Below are 25,189 nucleotides of genomic sequence, written 5' to 3' on the forward strand. Positions count from 1 at the left end.
CTAACTGCACCCCCGCAAGAGATGGGAGTTGCCCCCTCAATCCCATATCGTCCCGTCCCAGCCAGAGGACCTCTGTCTTCGAAGGATTTAACTTCAACCGGCTCCCACGTAGCCATCCAGCCACAGCTTCCAGGCATCTGGTCAGTGTGTCTGGGGCCGAGTCAGGATGGCCATCCATCAACAGATAGAGTTGGGTGTCATCGGCATACTGATGGCAACCCAGCCCAAAACTCCGAACAAGCTGGGCGAGGGGGCGCATAAAGATGTTAAAAAGCATCGGGGAGAGAATCGCACCCTGAGGCACTCCACACACCAAGGAGTGGCGCGATGACAATTCCCCCCCAAGCGCCACCCTCTGTCCCCGACCAGAGAGAAACGAGCGCAGCCATTGGAGGACTGTGCCCTGGATCCCCACGTCGGCAAGGCGGTGGTCTAGGAGTTCGTGATCGACCATGTCGAAGGCTGCTGACAGGTCTAGAAGAATCAGCAGCCCTGACCCACCTTGATCCAGCTGCCTGCGGAGATCATCTGTTAGGGCGACCAGAGCCGTCTCGGTCCCATGACCAGCGCGGAAGCCGGACTGGAATGGATCGAGAGCCGATGTTTCATCCAGAAACCTACCAAGCTGTTCAGCAACCGCTCTCTCAATCACCTTACCCAGGAATGGAAGATTCGAAACCGGGCGGTAATTGGACAGATCTAAGGGATCTAATGATGTTTTCTTTAAGAGCGGACGCACCACTGCCTCCTTCAGTTCCCCTGGGAATATCCCGGTGCCAAGGGACAAATTGATGATATCCCCCAGGGGGGCCCGCACCTCATCTGGACACGCTCTAATCAGCCATGACGGGCACGGGTCAAGAGGACAGGTGGTGGGCTTTCCAGCTTGGAGGAGTCTGTCCACATCGGCTGGAGATATCCGGTCAAAGTGGTCCAATACTGGACCCGAGGACAGTCGAGGGGCCTCCAGTTCATTTATTGTATCCAAATTGGCAGGAAGGTCATGGCGGAGCAACAGGACCTTCTCCGCAAAAAAGCTCGCAAATGCCTCACAGCTATGTGTCAGATTGTTATTTAAATTTGGCTGTCCTTCAAGGGACGTTAAAGACCTAATTATACTAAATAATTGCGCCGGGCGAGAGCTAGCGGATGCAATGGAGGCCGAGAAGTAAGACTTCTTAGCGGCCTTCACTGCCATCTCATAGGTTTTCATAAAAACCCTATAAGATGTTCTTGAGGCTCCGTCACGAGCACCCCGCCATACTCGCTCTAGCCGTCTGAGATCCCGCTTCATTTTCCGAAGCTCCTCGGTAAACCAGGGAGCCCGGTTTCTGTGGGGTCGCAGAGGGCGCTTAGGTGCGATCTCATCGATGGCTGCCAGGAGCTGGGTATTCCAGCCCTCAACAAGCTCAGTCAATGAGTCGCCAGGGGGAGCAAGGTCCCGCAAGGCTTGACGGAATCTATCAGGGTCCATCAGCCTCTGCAGGCGAGCCCAAATCGGCTCGCCACCTAAGCAGGGTGGGGGTGGAAAGTCAATCCTGGCTTTCAGAGCGTAGTGATCAGACCATGGCACTTTCATCAAAGGAGACATGATCACATCTATACCGGCGCCAAAGATCAAATCCAGCGTGTGGCCTGCTTGATGTGTGGGGCCCGAAACAAACTGGGAGAGCCCTAGTGTTGCCATGGAAGACACCAGGTCCAGAGCCTGTGAGGAGGGAGTGGCATCAGCATGGATGTTGAAGTCCCCCAATACCAATAGGTTAGGGAACTCCAAGGCCCAGCCAGCCACCGCCTCCAGCAGGCCTGACAGGGTGGCTGCTGGTGCGCTAGGTGGCCGGTACACCAGCCAGACAGCCAAGCTCACCTCAGAGCCCCACACTAGGCCAACACATTCAATGCCGGGGATCAGTGGCGATGGTAGAGCCCTGAAAGAACAATCTTCCCGGATTAATAATGCCACCCCTCCCCCCCGGCCCACAGTCCGTGACTGGTGGAGGACGGAGAAACCCGGGGGCGCCATCTCTCGTAAGGTAACAGTTTCCCCTTCGCGCACCCAGGTCTCCGTCACACAAGCCAGATCGACACCCTGCGAGGTAAAGAAATCTCGCAGGGTGGCGGTTTTGTTGCCTATAGACCTGGCATTGCACAACACCAGTGACGGAGGTGAGTAATCCTTGCTCACCCTACCCTCGTCCCTCGGGATGGGGCGCAGATTGGAAGGGGTACGAGCATATCCGTATCTCGATCCCCTTCGCCTATAACATCTGCCCCCACCGCCATACCTCCCTCGCCCCTCCACGGTAGCAATCCCAAGCCTCATACTTGCCTCCATTTACAGAATAGAAAAACAAAACAACCAAAACAATTATACCCAAACAAAACCAATCCCCACCCCACTTAATATCGAACCCCAAACCAAAACAAAACGGAACAAACAAAAATACATAGATAAAAACCACCATTCACGGTGGTACAACAGAATAAACAATAAAAACACCTTTAAAACCCCTTAAAATATATAAAAACATCTTTAACATTTGCTGCAGCAGCACCAGTGTCCTTAAAGCTGTCACAGAGGTGAGCCTGGGTCCCGCCCCCTAGGCCAGATGGAAATAGCCTGAGGAGGGAGCGGCCTTCCCCCACACTCACGGTGCAGCAGCAGCAATGTCCCAATGCCTCAATGAGGCCTCTTAAAGCCGTGGCGAAAGTGAGCCTTTCCTAATAATATTTTATTTGTGTTTCCTATTGAGGACCAAATCCAATTCCCTTACACACCTAGAACTTGACATACTTACCAGAGTTCTGTAATTTTGTAAAATCATCATCATCATCATCATCATCATCAAACAGTTACATTCAGATGAACAATTGAGCTAGCTAGGAACGTTGAAGTGTTGCTGGCCTTATTTGTAACCAGCAGCATATTTTTCATATAAGACAGAGCCTAGAGCACAGTCTGTAAGAAAGATCTTAAAAATCAAGGCTGTTCCATAGAGCCAACACTGCCTTTTTAAAATAATAATAATAATAATAATAATAATAATAATAATAATAATAATAATTTATTTATACCCTGCCCATCTGGCTGAGTTTTCCCAGACACTCTGGGCAGCTCCCAATCAAGTGTTAAGAACAATACAGCATTAAATATTAAAAGCTTCCCTAAACAGGGCTGCTTTCAGATGTCTTTTAAAGATAGGATAGCTGCTTATTTACCAGCTCCACCTGGTACACAGGCTGAGACCCTTTCTGCCCATGGACTGCCTTGCCAGAGTGGTGCATGCTCTGATTATCTCTCGCTTGGAATACTGCAATGCGCTCTATGTGGGGTTACCTTTGAAGGTGACCCGGAAACTTACAACTAATCCAGAATGCGGCAGCTAGACTGGTGACTGGGGGCAGCCGCCGAGACCACCTAACACAGGTCTTGAAAGACCTACACTGGGTCCCAGTACGTTTCCGAGCACAATTCAAAGTGTTGGTGCTGACCTTTAAAGCCCTAAATGGCCTCGGCCCAGTATACCTGAAGGAGCGTCTCCACCCCCATCGTTCAGCCTGGACACTGAGGTCCAGCTCCGAGAGCCTTCTGGTGGTTCCCTCCTTGCGAGAAGCCAAGTTACAGGGAACCAGGCAGAGGGCAGAGTGGCACCTGCCCTGTGGAACGCCCCCCCCCCCCCCAGATGTCAAAGAGAACAATAAGTACCAGACTTTTAGAAGACATTTGAAGACAGCCCTGTTTAGGGAAGCTTTTAATGTTTGGACTACTGTATTTTAATATTTTGTTGGAAGCCGCCCAGAGTGGCTGGGGAAACCCAGCCAGATGGGCAGGGTATAAATTATTATTATTATTATTATTATTATTATTATTATTATTATTATTATTATTACCCTGTCCTGAATAAGGGTTTGTCCGCTGTCCTTTCCTCATGCAAGAGCACAGGCATCAGCTCCAAGGGTGTATGGGGTGGGCAGCAGAATTGTGAGGACTGATCTGGGAATGAAAGCACTGCTTGTTTCTAACTGCCAGTCACCTAGGAGCCAAATAGGACTACTCTGGGGAGGCTTATTGCGGCTTCCTGAGAGCCTCCAGGCTGCTGCACCACTTCCCCAGAGTCCACCTAGTCAACCAGTTCATTGCAGCTAGCAGAGGACAAGACTCTGGGGTTATCACAGCTTCATTCTGCGAGATTTGAAAGTCACAGCAACAACCCCCTTAGGGTCTCTCACCCCATCCAGTTCCTTCCCCACCCACCCGCCATGCAGACCTGCCTCTAAAGCCACAGAAAAGTTAAGAGCTGCCCTCAGGCAGCATGCCCTTAGGCACGCTGCTATGGTTCGGCTTAGTGTGTCGTCCAAACCCAGGCTTGTGGCTTAACATAGCACAGCAGCAAAATGATTGTAGGAGCAAAGCTGCCACAATCTCCTGCTCAGGAGCCTGCACATTTGCTAGTTTGCACTAAGACATGGTTTGACATGGCGTTTCTGGCAAAGAAATTCATACAAATGTTTTTTCAGTTGGCAACCCTCAAAGGGGCAGGAAAGTGAAGCTTAGACTCTCACTGCTACTAAAAGGTATTCTGAGCCCTTGTAGTTTCTGCATTGGCAATGCCACTTAGAATAGGAGAGAAGCAGCCACGAATCACAGGAGACTCCCTACAGGAGTGAAATTTGAAGTCCTCTTAGCGTACAAATACATCTGCCAAATATTCTCACTTACAAATGAAGCTGTTGTCTCGCCAAACTCAAGACGAACACCATGTCCTTGTCCATTCCCTTCTGGCAATACACTGGCAAGTATTTCCACTTAATACGGGGTACATCATAAGTGACGTTTGCAACTGGCACAGCTCATACGGAACAGTATCACCTGATGCTTTCAGAAGGGGAAACCCTTTAGGCCTTTTGGTCCATTGTAAACAATCTGCTTTTAGCACTATCCTCATGCACACAACAGTCAAATCCCTAATTCTATTTACTCGGTATCTACTAAATCTTATATTGTATTGCTAAGATTCACTGGTGACCTGTGGCATCTTTATGTAAGCCACACTTAAGTTCAAAGTGCAATGGGAGCCGCCTATAAACCATGAAGGTGGTTCCTGGATTAAACTTCCACAAACTGCAGGCAGGTTTCATGGGAACTTCACAGGAAATTAACTTGTATGGCCTTGGAGAGTGTGGGGCAGGGGAGGCAGAAGGTAATTAAATACTGTAGCCAAACTACCATACTTTTCTGCGTGTAACACACCCCCGTATATAAGACGCCCCCTAATTTGGGGGACTAAATTTAAAGCAGGGATGTCCAACAGGTCGACCGCGATCGACAGGCCGACCCGCGGTTGTTAGAAGTCAGTCGCGGGCTCATTTTCGTCCGCGGGGCAAAAGGAGCATTCAGCTCCGCCCCTTCCTCTTTCCTTTATCTGCGCACCATTTCAAGAGGGGTAGATCACTGCCAGTTTTTCATTCTGTGAGTAGATCACAGTCCCAATCTCCCCCCATTTAAAGAAAATGGGGGGAGATGGCACAGAGTTGTCGAGCTTTTTGGGGGGAGACTGTTGAGTTGTTGAGCTTTTTTCGGGAAGGATTGACAAGAGTTGTTTTTTGGGGGGGAATGCCCAGTTGCAGAAATCCAAAGCAGCCATTTACGCATCCGCAACTAACTGCAAATAACTCACCCACTGACAAAGCAGCCCTTGCAGCAGACACCATTCACCCACCCAATCACAAGATCCTGTTCACGGCTGCAACCAATCGCCCGTCCCCCCTCTGCACTACCCATGTATAAGACCACCCCCCATGTTTAACTTTAATTTTGAGTAAAAAACCCTCATTTTATAACACAGAAAAGTACTGTAAATGCAAGTCAGAGATAAAAATGCAACCATGAACACACTTCAGTAACTTTCAAAAAGTTTTTATATTTTTGTAAATGGCTTTTCGGTATTTTACAATCCTGCAGTATATAATTTTTATGTAATAAGTAAATAAAAAGACTTGCTTCTGATATTTAAAGGCTGCATAATTCCTACAATAGCAAAGTTATTGACAAATTCTAGAGGCGAATAGTTGTGCCCACGCAAGCAGAACCTGAGGCTCAATTCAGACAAGCCAGAAAGCAGTAGGGTGAGCTTGCAATGCAAATAACAGGCAATTTATGGTCCAGACCAGTTCATCTGCTTTTGTATTCCATCCTCTCAGCACTTGGGTCATAGCAAATTATTTTCTGGAGGTAGAACAACAGGTGTAAATATGGTTTGCCAATCTGGACATCACAGCAAACCACAAATGGTTTGCAAACTGTAATTCACCATAGTTTTGAACTTTCTGATTCCGTTTTGCCAGCACCACGGTCTGTCGTGATGACTGAATAGAGTCTGGGTTCTATCTGCAAAACAGGAATCTAGTTTAAAAAAAGAAACAATGGGCCATGATGATACTATGCAAATATAACTGAGGATGGGCGGGGGGAAGCTACTGGGAAATTTATTCTGCTTGGCTGCTAAAGATAAAAGAATGTGTCATTTGTTTTCAGGTCAAATGCTTCTGATGGAAAATAGCCTCTGAGAGCATTTTATAGTTTTTGATCTTTGCAATCCGTTAAGCAAAATTTGAACAAAGCACTGTTTACAAAGAAGATCCAAAAAGTTAACCATACTTTGTTTTTACTAAGCGGAAAGATGTTACCAGTTGGTTTCCTGTGCTTAGCATACGCAAAGGCAAAGACCTCCTTGCGATAGTTCGCTTAAGCAGAAAATGAAATGTAGCAATACTTCAAAACCTTCACATTTTTATCCCTAGTAGCAGAACATGAAAGCTGGAGATTAAGTTTTTAACATCGGTATTTTTATATTGTTTGGGGCAAACGGAATCTTGAGGTTTTGCTAGCATATCTATAAATGCAGCTGGTGGAGAAAAGAGGAAAATTCAGCTTTCCACCAGGTACGTTTCTTCCCACAAGATCTCCCCCATTTAGTTATTTTGTAGACTACATCTGGTATCAGTTTCTACTTGTGTTATAACCAGCAGGCACAAAGCTACTTTGACATGGACCAGGGGCTTAGACACATTCAGTGGGCTCGCTCTTTAAAATAGCGGACAATTTATGTCATATCAAAATGATTTCTGAAAATCTCAGTCTGAAAAGCAATCCCAAGGATAGATTCTGAAGTTCATTTGGTATGTGGAATGAGCTGTAGAACTCTTTCACTTCCAGCCAATGGCTATTGTGACCAAGTGCAGAACATCACAAGCTTACCTACTTGTTACCTTCCCCAACATTAGCTGGATTACTGTCATGTGTTATATGTGGGGCTGCCTCTGAAGACAGTTTGGAAACTTTTGGAGGCTTTTGGTTTTGATACTTCTGGTTGCCCTTTTTTGCAAGTTATCTAGCTCCACAGTAGCCTTTCTGAGAACACAGTATGTTGGGTATTGGATATTTCATCCCTGCCTCACCCCTAGGTGGCATTCCAAATAGGGTCATATAATCAAAGTGTGTAACAGCATTACAACACCGGCAATTTATTTCCCTTTTTCCCTTTCCTAATTATCCCTCTCACAGAATTAGTCTTTCACAGGTGCTGCATACCAAGTTACTGTTCTCACTGTGCTATCTATAATGACTCCAATATCTCTTTCTCCTCCAATGATCATCAGTTTCAGTTACTTATCAAACCTAAATTGCCATTCTGTTGGTCAGCTCCCCAGTTCAGAGAGATTTCATTATCCAGAATAACCTGAAAACTTGACAACTTTACCGCTCAACCCAAACTTCTGATGATTAATGAACCAGTGGAACAGCACTAGTCAGCTTAATTGAAACAGGTATCTTTCCCAAATATTTCACGGTAAAGACAAAGAATTAAGTCAACAGCTTCTCCGAAATCTCCTTCACCTCCCCACCCTAAGGGGTAACAAGGGTAGAGCTCTATTTGTGTTTGATTGTAACCCAGCTGGTCCAAAAGGGAGGCAGTCCTGAACACCTCGCAAATAGCCAAGAATGAAACATATGGGGTATGGTAAATCTACTGCTAGCACAAAAATGTGATATTTTTTCACAGTAGAAAGACTGACAATGACAGTGCAATTTAAAGATGCAATCTATCCAGACACTTTCAGAGGCACACCACTTTAATAGAGGTCTGTAATTCAATAATGTTACTCCCATCAATGGTTACTTTCCCCAATGAAGACAGATTTTGAATCTAATGAACCTGCATATTTTTAGCCTGCTCTTCCTCTATGAAGGTCAGAGTGGCTTACATTACACTGAAGTTCCCATTTTACCTGTGCAACACCCTTATGTGGTAAGCTAAGTGGACATAGTAGCTTGCCAAGGCTGCCAAGAAAGCTTTACGAATGGACAGAGACCCAACCTTAGATTTCCCAGACACAAACTGAAAGCTCTACAGGCCAAAGCTTTCATAACTTGTGAGAGCAGCACAGCTTGCCAGCAACATGGGGGGTTTTTTTTTTTGGGGGGGGGGTACCAAGGCAGATAAAAATCGTAGGCTCATGTGTTTTTAATATTGTGTTTTAATGTTGTAACCCATCCTGGGGCCTTAGAGTGAAAGGTGGTAGACAATAATAATAAGCAATAAATATTTTTATGTAAAGTATAAAGTCAATACTGAACTGGGAAAACACAGGCAGAAAAAAGTCTAGTATATGACTTAATCCATTTACACATTTTGTATAGTATTGAATCCAATAATTCCTTAAACCGATTAACTGAAACCCTGATAAAAGAGAGACAACCAATACAGCTGTTTTAAAAGAGGGTTTATATGCAATCTAAATGGAACATCAGCAGTTGCATTTTGAACCAATTGAAGCTTCCGAGTTCAGTGACAGCCCCACATAGAAGGCACTGCAATAATCCAACCTGGAAGTTACCAGAGCATGGAGCACAGAGGCCAAGTCATTTCGGTCCAAAGGAGGCCATAGCTGGTGAACCAGCTGGAGCTGGAAAATGACACTCTTGGCCACTGAGGCAACCAGAGCCTCCAGTGAGAATGTTGAATCCAGGACCACAGCCCAACCTGTGGGCTGCTCCTTTCAAGGGAGTGCAACCCCACCCAGAAAATGCTGTTTCCCCAGCTCCCAAACACAAGCACTCAGGGCACATAACACATTTGCCACTCAGCCTGATGACGAGTTCTGGAGAAGTCAAAAGCCAGCACACTCTTTTATAGTATTTTGCTCGGTCTAATAAAAATGTCGCTCCAATACAGATTTTGGGGTTTCTTATGGTGCAACATAGCTCTACCTGTACTTTTAAAAAACATACTGTTTCCTTTTTTTTCTTAATTACCTCCCAGAAGCTGTCACTAGGAACCTCTTCTCCAACAGAATCATAATACGAGTCAGACATCTCTACACACCCAGTGCAATCCGGAGTCTTGTAAATATCAGTTCTTCAAAGTCTGTAGAGAGGAAATACAAAGATCAGCGGAACAAAGAATTGAACTTGCACATTTTTAAAGAATTAAAATGATTGTAAGTTTGCAGTGGAGAGAAAGTGGGGGGAAGAGCCATATCTGTTTTATGTATTGTATTGTATTGTATTGTATTGTATTGTATTGTATTGTATTGTATTGTATTGTATTGTATTATACAGAGCCATATCTGGCAGGATTGAACTGTCAGAAGAGGTAAATACTCAAGAGAAATATTAAGTTAATGGCTTGGTTCACATGTCACGGTAAGCCAAACTATGACTTTTACCAGGACTGCACAAACATGCCGGCTCCAAGAAAGGAGCTCACATCCACTTTTCTCCTCTGCAGCCAAGTCAGCGTTTGGATTACCGTATTGTCTGAACCCAGAATGCTGGTAAAGCTCTTTCCTCCTTAACCACAGTCTGTACCCAGGAACAAACCTTCTCTACAGATGGTGATGAAGGAGCAGACAGCTCACCCATGAACCCGGAGTTGGATGATAAGCCAAACCCGGGTTTAGTGCCATGCTGAACTGACCAAAAAAGGACAAGAAGAAAGCAGTGTGTTTGCAACCTCCTCCTAGAAAGCAAGGATGTTCACATTAAGCCAGTTTGGTTTCGCGTTATGTGTAAACAAAGCCCAAGTCACCTGTTTTGCATCCAGTCTCCAGGCAAAGCCAACAGGTCTAGGGGCAAGCAGGTCTTGGAGCTTCTGCAGTCAGAATACAAACACCCAGGGCCAATGTACCAGCAAGGTTACATTACAGCACTTAAATCAGGCTCCCTAGAAAACAGACAAGGCTGTTTTCTAATTTTAAATGGCATCAGTAAGGATTTTTAGTCCCCTCCTTTCCTCATGTGCTCAGGTCGACTTGGACTATATTCCAGCTACTTACAGAAATCATTTTTTGTTGCCAAGCTTGAACATTCTTTGCCGACCATCTCACCACCACCCGGATCATAATCAATGCATGTCAAAATGCTTAGCAAAAGCCCTTAAATTTGAGTTCACACAAAACAGACTTGAACCAAAAGATTTGTTCAATGCATGCAGAAAAGTGTTTTCATGGTTGTCAGTTACAAAATACATCTAGATATCAAGTACAGAACAAGGTGAATGTCATGAAAACTGCTACTCATACAGACCAAAACATAGCCAAACCTCCATGCTGAGTTCTAGCTAAGGATTACACTGCTACCACCAACATTTTGAAATTTTAGCCGGGCAACTCTGAGAGACAGACAGCAAAGAGCTTACCCATAGCAGCCTTGGCTCTATTTAAATTTCTACTGTCCCAAATTTTCATTTGCGATGAAGAGTCATTCAAACCTCCAAATTATAAGATCTTTTTCAAACTTACATACAGTAATGTCCTTTTGTTTTTAATAAATTGGCTTCCGAGACCAACCTTATGGAAATATTTACCTTTCAGAATTCAGCCTATGACTTTGTAATGTTTACATGCCAAGGGAACCTGGGAGTGGTTAATACAGCAATGAAGAAACACACACTCTTTCCAATCAGACAAGTCATAATATTTTTTGAATAAAGCACTTTCTTCATAATACATCAAGTTATGCTAATATTAATTTTAAGGTTTGTACATAGCATTGATGCTACATGGTGAGAAAGTAGGAACAGGCATATTTGGGGAAATATTATGAAGTCATAGCAACGGCCACACCAGAAAAATCTCTACTCACACAGGACTTTTTAAAAATAAACTAGATACTAAAATACCAACATTAAGCTAGCGATGACTCACTCCAGTCTCCTACAATACAATGATTAGAAGAACAGCCAGTACCTTAACATATCTGATGAAAGAGATTGACTTTGCCTTCCCCCACTCAGCACAAAAGCAATTGCCCTGGCATTTATCTCTACAGCAGTAGAGAAGCGTAACTGGATTGTGTTTCATCCTTAATAGTCCAGACTACTTTTTAAAAATGAGGGAGCTGTGACACATTTAGACTCAGTTTCACAAAACAAAGCTGTATAAAAAATGAGTGGAAATGAATTCAGTATCTCAAAGGGAAAGAGTATCTCACTCATTCTTAGAATATTAAAAATAATTAACTCACATCACCAGGTGCTCAAAAGGCTTGGCAAAATTACTTATGTGTACTCTTGATCCAGATTTAAACCTCCCATTCTTATTTATGTCGCATAATTTATAAACCACTTGACTGCAAAAACAACCACCACAAAGTTGCATGTTCTTCTTCAGCTATATGCTATACTAAGCCAACTTTGGAGAAGAAAAGTATTTTGAACAATGGACAGCTATTGATTTTTGTGGACTGCTTAAAGGAGCATTCAGATTTTTAAATTGCCTAGCCTCCCTTTAAGCTGCTAGCCTTCCAAGTCTCACCCAAAGCACGGAAACTGTTGAGCTCATGCTGGAAACTGAAACCATCAAGGTTGGAAGCCAAGGGCATCTGTGGGAAGAGAGAGCACTAGAGCGGCAGAACATGATGAGGGCAGCCAGTCCTCTGTGCTATGGCAAAGTCACTTCCGAGCTCGAGAGGAGGTGGGGTTGCGGGCTACCCCCTCCCACACACGCGGGGGCTGGTTCTAGCCCCTGCGAGAAGAGGGAATCCCCGGGCGTGCCTGCGACCCGGCCCGCCAATCGGCGGGCAGGGGAGGCGTGGCCTAGTCCATTTAAGGCCGGCTCGCCCAGGGACCGCCCTCTTTGTCCCGTTCCAGCTGCAAGAGCCGCTTCTGAGGGCGCACCAGATGCCTTGGTTATCCAGCTGGGGGAGAATGACCTTGCATACCCCAAAGCTATAGACTTGAGATGGAACATTTTCGATGATCTTGCTGATTTGATGGCGGTTTATCCAAACATGACTACCTTGTGGTCCTCGTTGCTTGAGAGGAGGACATGGAGGGATAGCTTAAGCCCGGTTGCAATCAACAGAGCGAGAAAAGTTTTGGAGCGGGCTGTGGCACGTAGAGTGGCGGCGCTGGGCAGGTGTGTCATAGGCCACCCTGGCATCCAGTACAGCAACGAGGCCCTCTACAGATTGGATGGCGTGCATCTGTCAGATGCTGGAAACGACATTTGGTTGGGGGATATCATAGCAGGGATTAGGAGTTGGTTACAGGTTTGAAGGTATTGGCGGCGAGCTTTGCTCGATTGGCGGTTAGGCATTGGCAGGGGTTAATTGTTATGCAAATGAGGGGGGAAGGAAGCGCCATCACCTTCCCCCAATGAAAAGGATAGTCCGGTAGAGGACTCCAGGGGGCATTGCCTTGTCCGAAACCTAGGGAGGTGAGGGCCTCCAGCACGCCCCCGAGCGGTGACACCCGTGGGATCCTAGTTGGCGTACTTCAACAGGACTCCCACGGCTTGTGGATAACCCTTCCCGGTCCCCATGCCGGGTAGTCGATAGGAGCCAATGCCTAAGGCCAATACCTTCCAATTCCTGTAATCAATAAAGTTGTGGCCTTTTTATGCCCATTAACCTTAAATAATGTGTCCAGTGTCTTCATTTCACTTGGGGGGAGGGGACTCGCCACGCAATGCCCCCCATGGAACACATGCAAAGCTCAGGGAAACGTTGGCTCAGAATTGGGGGGGAGAACCAAACAGGAGGGACAAAACGTGTGAGGTTTTTTTGAAGGGGGGATGACTGACTTTGGCAATGGTGCTGCTCATCTCAATCTCAACAGCCACATTTTTCTCCTTGGAATGCCACCATATCATGACACAGCATCATTCTGAGGGGGCTTCCAGTAATGGTTGCCCTAATGACCATCTCCTAATGATCAGTCAGATATTCCTAAGAACTTTAGGAAATTATCTGTATAGGATCGGGGGTTACACACAGAATGTCCTCATCTAAATTAGTTACCCACTTACACACCCACAGGCACCTACGCCACAACAGTGAAGCCATTACAACTGTTAAAAGTGAAATTATAATATTTTCCATAATTTTAAAAGATACTGAAATGACTAGAAATCAGACTGGGAAAATAATGTTGCAATTATATGCACATTTACCAAGAAATGCCTCAGCTCAAACCCTCACAGGATTGGCCTGTAAATATACCTCAAAAGTATCAGCAAGATGCCAAACATGTTACCTAGAAATAGTACTACAGGTGTAAGTTTGGCTGAGAAAATGTGGTGTCAAAGCACAGCAAACCATGATTGCTTGAAAGAGAATATTTGATGACGTGGAAATAAATTGATTGGCATTTCCAGTACATTATCAGCCTCTTCAATGATTATTTGATAAATAATGACAGCGCTGCTTTCTAGGAAATGCAATACCCACAACAAACAAAATTTCAATAGCATAAAAAAGGCATCACTTTACTAACTGGATAGAATAAAACCGATCAGATACTTGGATCAAGATCAGTTAAGACTATTAAATACTTACTAGCAAGTTGCCTGCAAGTCATTATTTTTAACCACAATGATCTCGACCAAACATGCTTTAGCTCATGTCTGAACATAGTTGTAATGCTCCAATACGCAAAACCTGACTGTAAGGGTTTTAGGATTAAGTAATGGAGAATTATTTTACAGGAAAACATTTCCCTGCCTGGCTGATCACATGACCCTATTACATAATAGTCTCCCATGCTAATGTGATGTTTTAAGATCCAAGCAGATTAGCTGAACTTAAACTGAACTTTGATACACACATCAATGTTCTAAATTGTTTTTAAATAACATCCAAAGTTGATTACAACAGACACTTCACACTAGAGGACGATGCTTTCACTTTGACAAAATTCACTTTGAAAAACTGACTCCTTTCTATTGACTGCATTCAAAGGCAGAATCCGCAACACTTCACCACTTCCTTGTCCCAAAACTGCTTCCTCACCACTTCCCTCTCCTAAAACTGTTTCTAAGACAATACCAGAAGCTACTTTCTAAGAACAATTTAAGCCTTGAAGCATCCTTCAATGACTCCTCCTGGGCAGTCATCTTTCTACCTGAACCATGAGCAGACCTACCCAAGCCTACCATCTTAGACCCCAGCAAAATACTTAAGTTCCTCACAACCTATGGAGATATTTGTGGAGGCAAACCAGCATATTTCTAGTGAAAATTCTCAGGGACAGAACACAGTAGTGGAGCTCAGGAATACAATTTAGGATGCAGTGTATTGGGTACAAAAACTGTTTCACAAAATACCACCACCACCCCATTTAAGGCATGATCTGACAGCAAGTGTCAGAAACCTGTGACTCTCCAGTTCTTGATGGGACTCCCAGCTCCCATTAGTTCCAGCCAGCGTGGTCAGTGGTCTGGGTTAATATGAGTTGTAGTACACCAGAACAGGCAGAAACCATTTCACACAGGGGTTCCTTTCCCGGCCCACATGAGCATTGGTGGTGTGAACAATTCCACCCTGACCCTGTTACGCCTTCCTCCAGAGCCAAAAGTTCCCCTGCGCCAGCAATCGCATGTCAATTGGATGCGCCTGAAATGGTCGCCACCTGGATCTGGAAAGTCACCAGGTTCCACACCCATGTCTCACAATCCATTTCTTTAATTACTCACTCAATATTCTGGAAAGCATCACAGAGAATTAGCATCCAACATAAACTGTCATGAAAAATCCCAGGTATGAAAATCCAACTTTTTTTTTTTTTTAAGTTTCCTTAAGATGTGGTATCATTAACATATGCAATAAATTACACATTATGGCCCAGGTCCAAACAGCAATGTAACTAGTTCTAAATGCTTTGAGCATGTGTCTCTCAAATAGGAACCCATCCTCCAAGCTGCCACACTATTCGTCTCTTGTGAAATTAATGAGTTTGAAAAAGCAGTTTCTGCTTTCAGCGCCCTCTGCTCAAAGTAAAAAAATTCGGCTGGACACACCTAAAAACTCTTTGGGACCTGGCCAGTCTGCAATGCCTTGTTGTGCAACCAGTGTGTGAACAGGGTTCCTTCGCAAGCACAGCACTACATGCCTAGCAAAACCCCACACAATGTCCCCAGAGCTTAAGATTGGAACTTTTTATTTCTGGCCAACTGTTCATTACTGGCTGACCACAGCAGGAAGACCAATTCCACAGCTTGGTGTCCTCCTGAATAAGATATGATTGGTGAAATTACAGGTGGTCTGGCAATGAGTAGGAGCACCATTTACCAGCTCAAGCCAATTCACCAGCTGTGACCCTATCGAGATAAACTGTTTTCTTACAGTGACACCTGCCCTTCTAGCATCCAATTTCAATGCAATTTGCATTGTCCAAAAGTTTCAGCTGCTACAGAATACAGTTGCTTGGGTGTTGAGGAGGAATAAATGCTCAAACTATGTTACACCATTCTGGTTCAGCTGCACTGGTTACCTATTTGCTTCCAGACTCAATTCAAAGCACTTGTAATGAACTTCAGAGCCACTAACGTTTGGGGTCAAGCCACTTAAAAGGACCACCTAGACCCCATATGAACCTATTAGAACATTAAGATCAGCGTTTCTTGTTTGCTAACTAAGAAGGGAAGCTAGCCTGGTAGGTCCAAGAGATAGATAGGGCCTTCCTGATGGGCACTTCCTATAGAGCAGGGGTAGGCAACCTAAGGCCCGTGGGCCGGATGCGGCCCAATCACCTTCTCAATCCGGCCCGTGGACAGTCCGGGAATCAGCGTGTTTTTATATGAGTAGAATGTGTCCCTTTATTTAAAATGCATCTCTGAATTATTTGTGGGGCATAGGAATTCGTTCATTTCCCTCCCCCCCCAAAAAAGAAAAACATAGTCTGGCCCACCACATGGTCTGAGGGACGGTGGACTGGCCCACGGCTGAAAAAGGTTGCTGACCCTGATACAGAGCTTCCTTCTGCAGGAAATATGAACAGCAACCTCCTTGGTGTCTTCTAAATGGGTTTTAAAAACACTTTTTGTTTGAAGTATCATGGGATGATAAACTAGGTTGGGAGAGGCTGTTTTCAGTCTCTGTGTTGGAATGGCCAGCTGAAATATACTGAAATGAAACAGAAGGGGTCCTCTTCATGCAAAGACTTCTGCTTGTGCAAGGGAAACCTCTGTCCCTTTCCTCCTCCCCCCATACCTCCCAGTGTTCCCCCAAGGGGCTCTAGAGGGCTGGGGGAGACCCTAGAACAGGGGACCTTCTTGGTAGTGGTGCCCACCCTATGGAACACCCTCCCATCAGATGTCAAAGAGACAAACAATTCTACAACTTTCCAAACACATTCAAAGGCTGTCCTGTATCAGGAAGTTTTTCATGTTTGATGTTATAAGTAATTGTTGATGTTATGATGATGATGATTCCACTTTCAAAGCCCCTGCATGCTACAGACAGTTGCAGTATAGGCAGATTGCACACTCACCGAACAAAAAGGTGTTCATTCAGACAAAATAATGCCTACCAAACTCTCATCCCCCCTCAGAATTTTTTTAAGTGATATCTTTTATTATGACTTATTTGTATTGGATTGGATTGCTGTATATTTTGATGTTTCTTCAGCTTGTAAACCGCCTTGAGTATAGCAAAATGGAAATGTGGTATACAAATTAAAATGAAAATGAAAATGAAACGTGAAAAATGTAATTGGCCATGCTGCCTGGGACTGATAGGAGTTATAGTCCAACAACAGCTGAAGGATACTACGCCATCTCTCCTGGTTTAAACATTATTCACTCTCCCAAGTAACAACTAATGAAGAAGAACCAGATAGGCAAACTCAAACTCCTTCACACACTTTGCCTTGCTAAATATATCAGGGAAGGGGGAGAAACTTGTCTGCAGCTTGCAGGGAAGCTACACATCTGCCCAAGTGCCATAAAGAATGACATTTTGACCTCACTAGTGAGCCACAAATGTTGGTGGGGTTAAGCTACTTGCAACCAAAAACATCACTCCAACTGAACAATTCTGACTTGTCCATAGATTGAAAGGGAACTCAGCCAAACAAATACTTTATTTAGCAACAAACAGTACCAGCCATGAATGGACACTAAAATCTCAGGTGTTCCTCTACAAAACATCTTCCACCTTCATAATAGACAATTTGCAGAATCACATACAGTAATGGATAATAACACTACTTTTCCATCTATTCAGCAATATCCCTTGCTTCCCAATTTAATGCAATACTGAAACTCATATATACTTTTGGTAGCCTTAAGAAGCCCTTTCCAAATGTTAACTTTTAATTTCATTAAAATTTGTTCAATGCCTCCCCCCACCCCACCCCCCAAAAATCCATACTAGCTTAACAAAACCAAATCCACAAAAAACACTAAGCTATCAACAGAAGATACCAGCATCATAAATTTCAAAAAACGAACAAACACCTATTTAGCTGGTCCAGATAACTAGGTATTAAAGTTTTGAGGAGTTTACAAATCTTTACAAAACTTCTTTGTTCCTCAATTCCTATTACTACATTTTTCTTTTAGTAGTGGCAAGTAAGAATATCACTTGAATTTCTAAAGTGAAAGAAAGAAAACATTTTGAAATAATTGTGACTCACTATGTATGTTGCTTTGAGTAACTAGGAAACCTTAAGTAACTTGACATTATACAGCAGTTCTATCTTTGATGGGGACAGAACTGTTCTGGAAAAGCCTAGGCCACCTTAGCTGTATAAAAAATGCCCCTTATGCCAAGCATGATATGGCTAACAACAAATTAAGAAAGAAACACAGGCAATGAAACGGTAACACCAGAGAAAGGCAATACATGAAGGCCTAACTTTATATCCCATTAAAAACAAATACAATGTACCTGCAATTAAGTAAATCCACAAAGAACTAATCCCTGACCTTTATTAGAGGTTCTCCGAAAGCGCCTGCAGTCACACCAACACTAATTCATATTTAGCATTTGATCTATTATCCTATAGGTGAGGTTTCTGTTAGGCCAATAATTTTAAGCTAAGTCTGCAATACCATCTATCTTCTTACAAATACCTTAAGCATTCCACATTCCTCCCAATTTCACATGCTTGCATAATCATGTAGATCTGTGAACCCCGTGCCTGTCTTCTCCTAACAGAACTGTAATACCTGCAGTGTTCTGCAAACAGAATTCTCACGGCACATTTCATCATTTCCTGTTGGCAGCTAAACTCCTTGTAGCTCAAGATAAGGTCATTCTTTCAGACTGCAGATCTCTTCCCCCACCAGCCAAAAGGTTGTTTGTTTGTTTGTTTTTTACTGCTTATATACTGCAGTTTCTGCACTAACCTGCCTCTCCCAAGAAATTGAAAATATCTGAAACTAAGAAACAAAAAATATAATCGGTTGGACAAAGAATTACTCAGCAGATCTTATGTTATACCTATTATGTGCACATATACGGAAAGGAATTGTGCCTAATTTTTATTTCATTTCCCAGCCACTACCTCCTAGGCATCTCACAAACAGTCTAACAACAGCTAGTCTGACAAATTATAAATCCAATTTTCAGTCAACATAAGACAAGGTGATGAGATACCTCCTTATTCCCTGGATTTTAATGAATTCTATATTTCCACACAGAATGGTTAATCTTTAAAAATATATTATGATCAACAGCACCAATTAACGCTATTTTTCTTGTTCAGACGCACACACATGAAGACTAACAATGAAGGAGTTTCTTTTACGTCACCTTCTTTATAATTACATACTTTGATGAAGATCACAAGATAGCGCCTTAAAACAACAACAAAGTCTGCAGGAGCTCAAGGTTATGCTAACATTATGCAGGCATTTTTTCCCTGCGGCCTGAAGGATTTCAAGCCGCTACTAAATAATACGGAACCCATACATATTCACCAGACAGAGTCTATATTCCAGAAAAAGGCTATCCTGCCCACCCCCCAAATACCAAGATTCAGAAACAATTGTGCTAAATTATTCTTTTCTTTTCACTTGCCAACATCCAAGCAACCAACAAAATAATAAAGTGAACAGAAACATAAATTAAGGAATACAAGGTCTAAAGCCGATCAATGAAAACTGATTTGTTGGAGATCAACAAATCAACCCATCATGACATGGTCAGGAATATAAAACGAACTTGGAGCCTGAAAAATGAGTCAGCAGCATCAAAGAAGTGCTTCTTAGGAAGGTATTCATTTAGTGGGACGGTACCAGCAAAGAAGCCTAAGTCCTAAACACCTGCCTAACCCACCCACCCCCTCCAGAGAATGGGATGGTCTTAATGAATGGACAGATTTACACGGGATATCCAGTACTGCTAATCTATCAGATATTCATAAGCAGCAACCCCAATTGCACCAAAAAAGAGAAGTTTTAAAGCCCCAATGAAAACGGCGATATCATACTAGCCAAGCAAAGGACAATCACAGAATGCCTTATGGTGGTTTATTTAAAAATACAGTAACTGGAATGCCACAATATGTTCAGTTTTACTAATACATTGGGGATGCATAATTTTGTTTTCAACTGAGACAGTGCTCTGTAATCAGACTGAGTGGGCAAGGAATCTAATCAAAAAGAGAGCTGAATTCCCTTTGCACCCCCTGCAAGCACACACACACTTTTCTCTTATATGAGTTTACCACAGAGCTGGCTGAAATTCAAAGTGTCCAGAGTGGAAACTACACACATATAAAAAAAAGTTCTGAAAATGCTTATTTAAAAAAGAGAGCATTTTTAAAAATACATTGAATTTTCGCCATCTAGTGTCACATCGTATATTGCACCTAAAACACACCTAAATCATTTTATTTCCAGATGTATAGCTGAGTCCCAGGAAGACAATCTGCAAAGAGGTTATCACCTTTTGCTCTTAAAAAAATAAATCCATCCATCTTTATGGTGGAGGACACTCATTTCTTGGAGGTTTTGAAGCAGAGGCTGGATGGCCATCTGTCATGAATGATCTAGTTGAGATTCCTACATTGCAGGGGTTTGGGCTGAGTGAGACTCGGGGTCCCTTCCAGCTCTACAATTCCATGATTCTAAACAGGTTTGCTACCATCACATTTAAGCCTCAGATTTGAAGCAATTACTGACAGCATAACTAGGTCAGTCATTCAGGCTGTACTCAAAATCTGAAAGAACACAGAAATTAGAGCAATAACCATTAGTATTCAACACCTACAAGACTGTGATTTCATTGATAATACCAATATCTGCATTATCACTCACCCACACACACCCAGTGGAAGTTTGGGAAAACTTTCTCCCTCTGGAAAACTGGGAACTTCTAACTCTTCCCTGACACTAATGTCATAAATCGACAGAGACTTGATTTTACATGTTTGGCTTCTTCAGAGATCAAACTATACATGTTGTGTCTTAAATACTTCAAAAGACTTTTCCAGTAGCCCAAAGTAGGTTAAAAGAAGAATTATTCATTGAAGCGTGTTTGTAACCTCTTCTGATGTGTAAGTAACCAGTGTTTAAAGAACAAATTCTCCCCAACTTAACAAACGTGTGGCACAGTGTGGAAAGGATTCTGATATATTGTCCTGGTGACCTTTATAAACTTCTTATTGTATGCCTAGCCACTTGCTATTCTACAGATGGTCGCTATTAATTTATGGTATACTTCTAATGCACACTGAGAACTTGATCAATTTTCTAAATAAATCGAAATGTTAATATTTATGCCAATGTACCTTATATTTTTGGTATAATCTTTTCCCCAAGGTGGGGAGGAGAGCAGTGAAGCTAACAGAAGAGAACAACAGGGAGGGACCGGCTGTTCCCAGGAAAGGCAAGGGCTAAATTCTAGCTCAGATTGGGAGAAGGGGAGATACAAGCCAGCTTAGCCAGGAGGGTAGGAAAAAGAGCGGAAAAGCAAAAGGAACAATGGCGCCTTCGCCATTTTCAGGGTGGCTGGTCACGGAGAAGCAGAGCCCAGACGGTATCTGAAATAAGGGACTCTGAGGAAGAATAGTTAAAGATAAGAACCGTTTACAAGAATGTTTGTTAATACGCAATAAAAAGTTATAAAAGAACAAGAAGTGTTTGTGTGGTGATCTGAAGAGGACAACGACCAGCCCTGACAATTAGGAATTTTCCTAATTCAACTCCCCCCCCCCCCCCGCTTGAAAAAGCCATCTCTCCTTTTGGCAAAGGCTTCAAGCAGCACAAGAGAGCAACATCTCTCCACCGTTGTATGTCCACAGCTTCTGCATGTAAGAGGTTCCACTTATCTATCCTGGCTAATCCATCCTTAACAAGACAGCACTTTTATTATTTATTTTATTTTATACCGTACCCTCTGTGTACACAGCATTTTACAACGAACAGGTATGACAGGTTCCTAATGCCCCGCACCCTGAGGAGCTGCCAACCATCTAGCTCCCAATATTCAGGCTAAGGTGGTGTCCCTCAACCCCCCCCCCCCCGGGCTCATTCCTAACCATCTTATTCTGACAGGAAGAGATGCTTAGTTTTCAAAAAATATTTCCCCCTGTACTTTGTCTGAATTAGTTTATTACATAATCAATCAATTCAGGATTCTTGTTTAATATTTATGTGTATACACAGGGCAACAGAGGATGGGGAGAAATGGAGGCCCATGTAGGTAGGGGAAGAATATGTGATTATTTCAATTACACGTTCTTTGGCTTAGCTACAGAAAGATACAGATTCCAGCCCAGAGTCAACTAAGTAATTACACTAACGGGAGCCAGTCCAGTGAGTCCTGCTAGCACAATGGGGCTCTCCTTCCGTGGTAGTTTTTCAGCAGAGTTTGGACGGCCTCTGCCGAGTATGGTCTAGTTGAGATTCCTGCATCACAAGGGGTCGGACTAGATCATAGCTGTCAACTTATAGATTTGAAAATAAGGAACCAGCAGCCTTGAAAATAAGGGATCAGCAGCCAAAATAAGGGATTTTGGCTTAGCTTATACAGAAATCCACCACTGATGGAGCCAAGCTGCTTTGGCTGTAACTGACTGTGTTTTGCAAGGGGTTGGACTAGATGATCCTAAGGGTCTACGACTCCCACCAAAGAAGAGTGGCAGACAAAACTGATGAACAACGTCCAGATGGCAAAGCTTACAGGCAGAATTAGAAACCAGGAAAAGGACCTCCTTAATAAAGAATGGGGAAAGTTTATAATTTAGTTGAAAAGCTATTGTAAAGAGTTACATACATTGGTAGGATTGACAGAAAACTTATAGTAAAAATTTGAACTATGGATGGACAAATGATTTATAAAAATAGAGTTCTGAAAGGATGCAGGGGGGGGAATCACTACATTAAGATGCTGTACTGGTTGGAGGGTATGCTAAGCAGCACGTCGGGGCTGCCGTCATCCTGGTGCGAGGAGTTCCATCGGCCCTTCCCCACCCGAGAGAGAGGGGGGATGGAGAGAGACTCTCGCCCACGCCGCCCGTGAGCCCGGCATGAGGCAGTTGCGGCGGCGGCGCAGCTGCTGAAGTGCCGCCCTTCTGCGTCCCTCCCCATCCCCTCCTCTTCCTGCTCCCTCAGGCCGCCTCCTCAGCCGCCGCCGCCGCCTCCGGCTTCCCCTGGCAGCGCGGCTGAAGTCTCGCAAGAGAGGAGCTGCCTGCCCGCCCGCCGCCACCCGTCTCCTCACGATGCACCCCTGAGGGGGAAAAGGGAGAGACGGGGACGTGGCAGCTCATGTGCGCGCGCTCTCTCGCGCGGCAGAGAACCCCAAGCCGCTGCTTCCCTCCCGAGCCGGGCGAGCATGAAACCCAGGAAATTTAAGGGACATCATCAATCCGGGACAGCAGCATGAAACGGCGCAGAGATAAGGGAGTTTCCCACCAAATAAGGGACGGTTGACAGCTATGGACTAGATGACTCTCCGGGACCCTTCCAACTCTACAATTCTATGATTCTGTGATAACCAGAATGGTGAGGGGAGCTGGGAGAACACCCAGACCAGCACACAGATGCGCAGAAGGAAGGCCATTCCATCAGGCAAGCAGAAAGGCTGCACTAACAGGTCAAATCTCATTAGTGCTACGTTGAATTCCACAGTCTATACCCTATCTAAGCTAGAAAGACATCCCAATATATTGTGGGATTGTGTTCAATGTAAGAACACGGCTCTTTAATATAAACTGTTCACAGTACTACTTCCTCTGCTGATACCCTAAACCAGAGTCTGCACAGCTCACAGATACTACCATTACCTATCCACAACCAGGTGCCTAAAGTGGAACAGCACCTTCTGCAAAGTAGAACACCAGATAGCAATTAGCTTTCACATGCAACAAGTTCAGTTATTCTTCTCTATCTCTCTCTTTTGCTAGAAATCTCTGCTCTTACAGGCATTCATCTTAATGTTTGGGGCTTTGGTTATTTCATTCTATGAGGTAGTTCTGCAAGTCTGAGATAAGGGAAGCAGGTTTTTCATCTGCCCTAAAACCTACCAAAGGGGATAAGAATATATGGCATGCAGCCTAACAGGAAGCAGAGCTTAATTTTCCCAACATATTCTTTCCACACTATTTTGTGAAGAAATTCTGAGGGCAAAACTATTTAGAAGCAGCCTGTAACATGATCTTACTGCTATTTCATGGGTCAGAGTATGAGTGATGCACTAGAGGCTTTATTTTAAAGCAAGAACTGTATTCTCGGGAATATACAAGAAGAATTGACCATTAAATATAGCCCTGTCCAGAATTATTTGCAGTACAGTACGGCGGGTTTCATGTTTAAGTATTGCCACCTTCTTTGCTCCAAATTACAGAAAGTTTTATGAAGATTTTGAGCAGATCCCTGAATAATTTCATTTCATACTTCCTCTACTGTGGCCCATCAATTACCATTTGAATTCACATTTTTTTATTTAAGTGGTAGAAGAAATATGTGTGGAGAGAACTGCTAATAGTGATCTCAATTATCTGTTTGCTGGCGATTATATAGTCAAAAAAGCTCCATCCATTCACAGGAGGGAGGTTTAAGCATGCTAAGAGAAACCCTGAGTTTTGCAGAAGTGCACAAAACCTTTAAAATAAAAGACTAAGGATGGCATACAAACCGGCAAGATGTCCTGAGAGCACGTGTGGTGTAGTGGTTTGAGTTCTGGGAGACTAGAGTCCATAGCCCCACACAGCCATGCAGCTGACTGAGTGGCCTTGGGCCAGTTACTGCCTCTCAGCAGTTCCTACTTCACAGGGTTGTTGCGAAGATAAAATGTGAGAGTGGGAGAAACCGCATGTGCCACCTTGAGCACCTTGGAGGAAAGGTGAAATATAAATGTAATTTAAAAATGGCAAAGGTTTCAGTCTGCCCATGAAATGAGCTTTCACTCACCTAACAGTATTTCCCGTTTCTTTTTTCCTCCCTGAGAGTTGGGGACTCTGCAAAGCAAATTTCAGGGAACCTGGGGTGGGGGAGAGGAAATTCTGTCTTATCTGCTCACATGTGGAATCATAGATATTGCCCTTAAGGGGCAACCAATCCAAAACAGTTCATTGGGCACTAAGCACAGAATGCTGATGGAGAAAAATAAAACAGAGGATGGGGAATAGAACGGTATGGTTGGAACATTGAACCAAACCACACTGCACTGCAGATACGACTTGTTTTTCCAGATTAAATATAAATGTCATATTAATGCCAAAAAAACCCATACCTTTATACTTCTGCCTTCATCTTATTCCCTGCTTACTTTCCACTTTAGAAAGTTTACGTAGTATAATGTGTTTTTATTTTGGCCACTAGTAACATCCGTGTTTTCTCCAGGTGCTTCAAAAACTAGATTGTTTAAATTAAGCTTAATTTGCATACTAGCTATGCAATAACCACTAAGTCAAATAAATAACTGATAGCATTAAAGCTAGGTAGTAAATCAGGTAAA

At 43.7% G+C, this 25,189-nt stretch overlaps 1 protein-coding gene across 3 annotated transcripts in view; it reads right to left on the bottom strand.

Moving 5' to 3' along the window:
- Nucleotides 1–25,189, bottom strand: part of PACSIN2 (protein kinase C and casein kinase substrate in neurons 2) — a 52,902-nt gene that overhangs the window by 21,950 nt on the left and 5,763 nt on the right. For all 3 annotated transcript variants that reach the window (XM_083615819.1, XM_083615818.1, XM_083615817.1), the window contains exon 2: nucleotides 9,317–9,428. In XM_083615819.1, coding sequence (XP_083471945.1) covers nucleotides 9,317–9,376 — 60 coding nt within the window. In that variant the 5' untranslated portion in view covers nucleotides 9,377–9,428. The remainder of the gene's footprint in view (nucleotides 1–9,316; nucleotides 9,429–25,189) is intronic.

Source organism: Podarcis filfolensis (genome assembly GCF_964270895.1).
Source record: "Podarcis filfolensis genome assembly, chromosome: 5".
Taxonomy (NCBI): Eukaryota; Metazoa; Chordata; class Lepidosauria; order Squamata; family Lacertidae; genus Podarcis; species Podarcis filfolensis.